This window comes from Malania oleifera, chromosome 8 (genome assembly GCF_029873635.1).
Source record: "Malania oleifera isolate guangnan ecotype guangnan chromosome 8, ASM2987363v1, whole genome shotgun sequence".
Taxonomy (NCBI): domain Eukaryota; kingdom Viridiplantae; phylum Streptophyta; class Magnoliopsida; order Santalales; family Ximeniaceae; genus Malania; species Malania oleifera.
This window is the reverse complement of record NC_080424.1, coordinates 25,593,579-25,596,555: the sequence shown is the minus strand read 5'-3', so window position 1 is coordinate 25,596,555 and position 2,977 is coordinate 25,593,579. Positions and strand designations below refer to the sequence as shown.

Here is a 2,977-nt window from a genome sequence, read left to right as displayed (position 1 = left end):
TGATGTGTATATTGTCTATTGTGACATGTCCCCACCATTGTCACGTTTAAAAATGGATTTAGATTGTCATTATTAGGGTGAGTCATTATTAAAAAAAGGCAAGTGTTGCTCTGAGAGGGATCAATCTCTAACTACCCGGGACAATCCTTGAATTAATTATTTTTGGGGTTCGTATAATTGTTTTGAAACACTCATCTGGTCAATTTACTTGTGGAAATCCCCATGATTTGTTTGTTGGGAACTAAGATATGCTATCAATATATAAATAAAAGAAAATGATGTAGTAGTCATAGCAAAGAAAATCATGTAGTATGCTTAGTACTCTTTCTAAGAAGAGGAATTTTTTTAAGACTTTGTTTGGCGATATTATAATTGTGCGCGAAATTTAGCATAAACATTTAATAAATGTTCTTTAAGAGTTACTTTGGTGAAAATATGCCTTTCTTATTGAAATACTATTTGATATATGTTCTTTAAAAGTCATTGTTCGTAATATTTGTGCTTTATTATTTGTTATCTTTGGTAAACATTGTGATGCTTGATAATATTTTAGAATTACAATCAACATATAATCTGGGGAGAGGCAAAGGAGAGGAGGGGGGAAATTAAAGAAGAAGAAGGAAGAGACGGAAGGCGATAGAGGTTGGGGTGTAGAGGATCATGCATTCATTATCAATTTAGATTCAACAATAGTCACCTCCTACATGGTTTTCACATGCTACTTAAAAAGAAAGCCTCTATCACATGAAATAACACACATACCATAAAACTACTTGAAACGAAAAATAAATCCCTAAATTATACAGATATTACAAACCCACCCTAAATACACATAATCTTATACTAATGAAACTAAACATGTTACAAACTATTAACTAAACTCAACAATTCTTGGCCAAATTCTTTTGAATGAGTCTTCATTTGCCCATAGTTATGCTTCTTGTCCTACAACACATTGTTGTTAGCAATAGCTATTAAAATGATTTCTCATAGGCTATCCTACACAACATGATGCAAATCTTGCTTCACAACTTCACTACAAAACAAAGGTAAGGGTGTTTGGAGACTTCACTCCTGAAAACCCTCTAATTCTTAAGTCAATAAAAGTTGCAAAAAAAATGTGAATGGGATGTAGGAAGCTCTAATTAATTATCCTCACCTTTTCCTTTCTTCATTTTCCATCTTATTCTTATAGCAGTATAATCTTTTGCAATTACTAGAAGGTTTTAATTGTCCCTCTTACTAGAGGGTTTTAACTTTCCCTTTACAACTTCTTGTTGTGAGGTGGTTTCTCCCATATTGCAGCAGTTCTGAGGGGGTGGGATGTTACCTTAGCGGATTCCTCAATGCCTCTGAGCCTCGAGGGTATGTGTGTACCCTAGAAGATTATCCATTATCAATTGCTCATCCCATATTGGAGCCTTGTGAACAATCTGAGTTGATGGATTAAGATCTCAACATCTCAATGTTGGAGTTTGGACTCTATACCCCTCCATGTTATGCCAAGCCAATGGAGGCTATATTCCAATGTCCTTCAACTTATCTTCTAATTAGAGTCGAGTGTTAATTATCATGTGTGATCTTTATTATCTGGAGCTTTCTCTTATTCTAGTGATCTTTAATTTGTGTTTCCTGTTACTTGACAACTCTTCTCCCGTCACCATCTTCTTATGATATTGAAATGTGGCATCATCCTAAGGATGAGTTTTGTATGACTTTAGATCTTGAGGCATGCATACGTGTGTATGTTTTTCATGTCATGGTTTCCCTATAATTGCTACATCGTCCAAGTTAATTTCCTTCTTGGTGAAGCTATGTCGGATATTCTCTCTTTTATCCATGGGTAGAAAAGAAAATATCTATTTTCTCTCTGCGAAGGGAAATGGTTAGTGACAACTAGATGGAAGGAACTTGCAAAAGATGTGAAGGTCAATTAGCATTAGTACCAAAACTATAAAACAAAGGATTAATGGGTTCTTTGAGCTGCACCTCTTTGAGTGTGTCGTTGTAGAGCCCGAATGGAAGGTGCTAAGGAAACGGCTGAAGGAGTTTGGTTGGCAATTAAGGTTTGACTTAGAAGGATTTCGGAAAATATGAGATCAAGCAGATCCCTTTCTACTCAGGATAGCAAAGTTCTAAGTGCTCTTGAGATTCCAATTATTACTCCGAAGGCACGGGCTCCTTGTGTTGTTAGGTGGGGGAATCTTCGGGTTGGATCTATAAAGCTGAATGTAGATGGTAGTTGCTATGAGAATCCAGAGACATGTGGAGGGGGTGGTGTGATTCAAGGTTGCAGCAAGGATTTCCTAGGTGTTTATTCATCCTTCTTTGGCTATGGAACTAATAATAAAGTCGACCTTAGGGCCTTGATGGAGGAAGTGTGGATGTGCAAAGAGATGGGTTATATGAATGTGGAGATTGAATGTGACTCTAATGAAGTGGTCGATTGGGTTCGTTCTCAGAAATGCATGATATGGTATTTTTGGGATTTTTGGGAAGAGTTGCTTGAGGCTCTTTCCATGATTAATTTTACCACTGCTCACCAATTCAAAGAAGGAAATAAGGCTGCGGACTTCTTGGCACGTCAGGGAGAGAAATGCACCACTATGAGATATTTGGAGTTTGACTCTTTACCTTGTTTAGTTAGAGGCATGATATGACTCAACAAAATTGGTCTTCCAAATTATAGAGTCTAATGTGTTCCTTTTCATTGCGTTTCGTTTCTATATGTTTGTAGTTTGCTTTGTTGAAATCATGGTTTTCTTCTGCCATAAGTGAGGGGTTCTCTAATAAAGAATGGAGGTGCCGCCCTCTTTTACAAAAAAAAAAAAAAATGCAACACTCAACGATGAAAAGTATAGAACAACAATCACATAGATTATAATGAAAACAATAATGAAGACACAAAAAATTACGTGGTTCAGCAATACCTACATGAAATGCCTCAAACTTGGTAGGGCTCTAGGGTCCTATTTTC

At 36.4% G+C, this 2,977-nt stretch overlaps 1 protein-coding gene across 1 annotated transcript; it reads left to right on the top strand.

Moving 5' to 3' along the window:
- The first annotated feature begins 2,093 nt into the window (after positions 1-2,093).
- On the top strand, positions 2,094-2,660 carry LOC131162618 (uncharacterized). Its single transcript, XM_058119227.1, has one exon. The coding sequence runs from the start codon at positions 2,094-2,096 to the stop codon at positions 2,658-2,660; it is 567 nt and encodes a 188-aa protein (XP_057975210.1).
- The last annotated feature ends 317 nt before the right edge of the window (positions 2,661-2,977 follow it).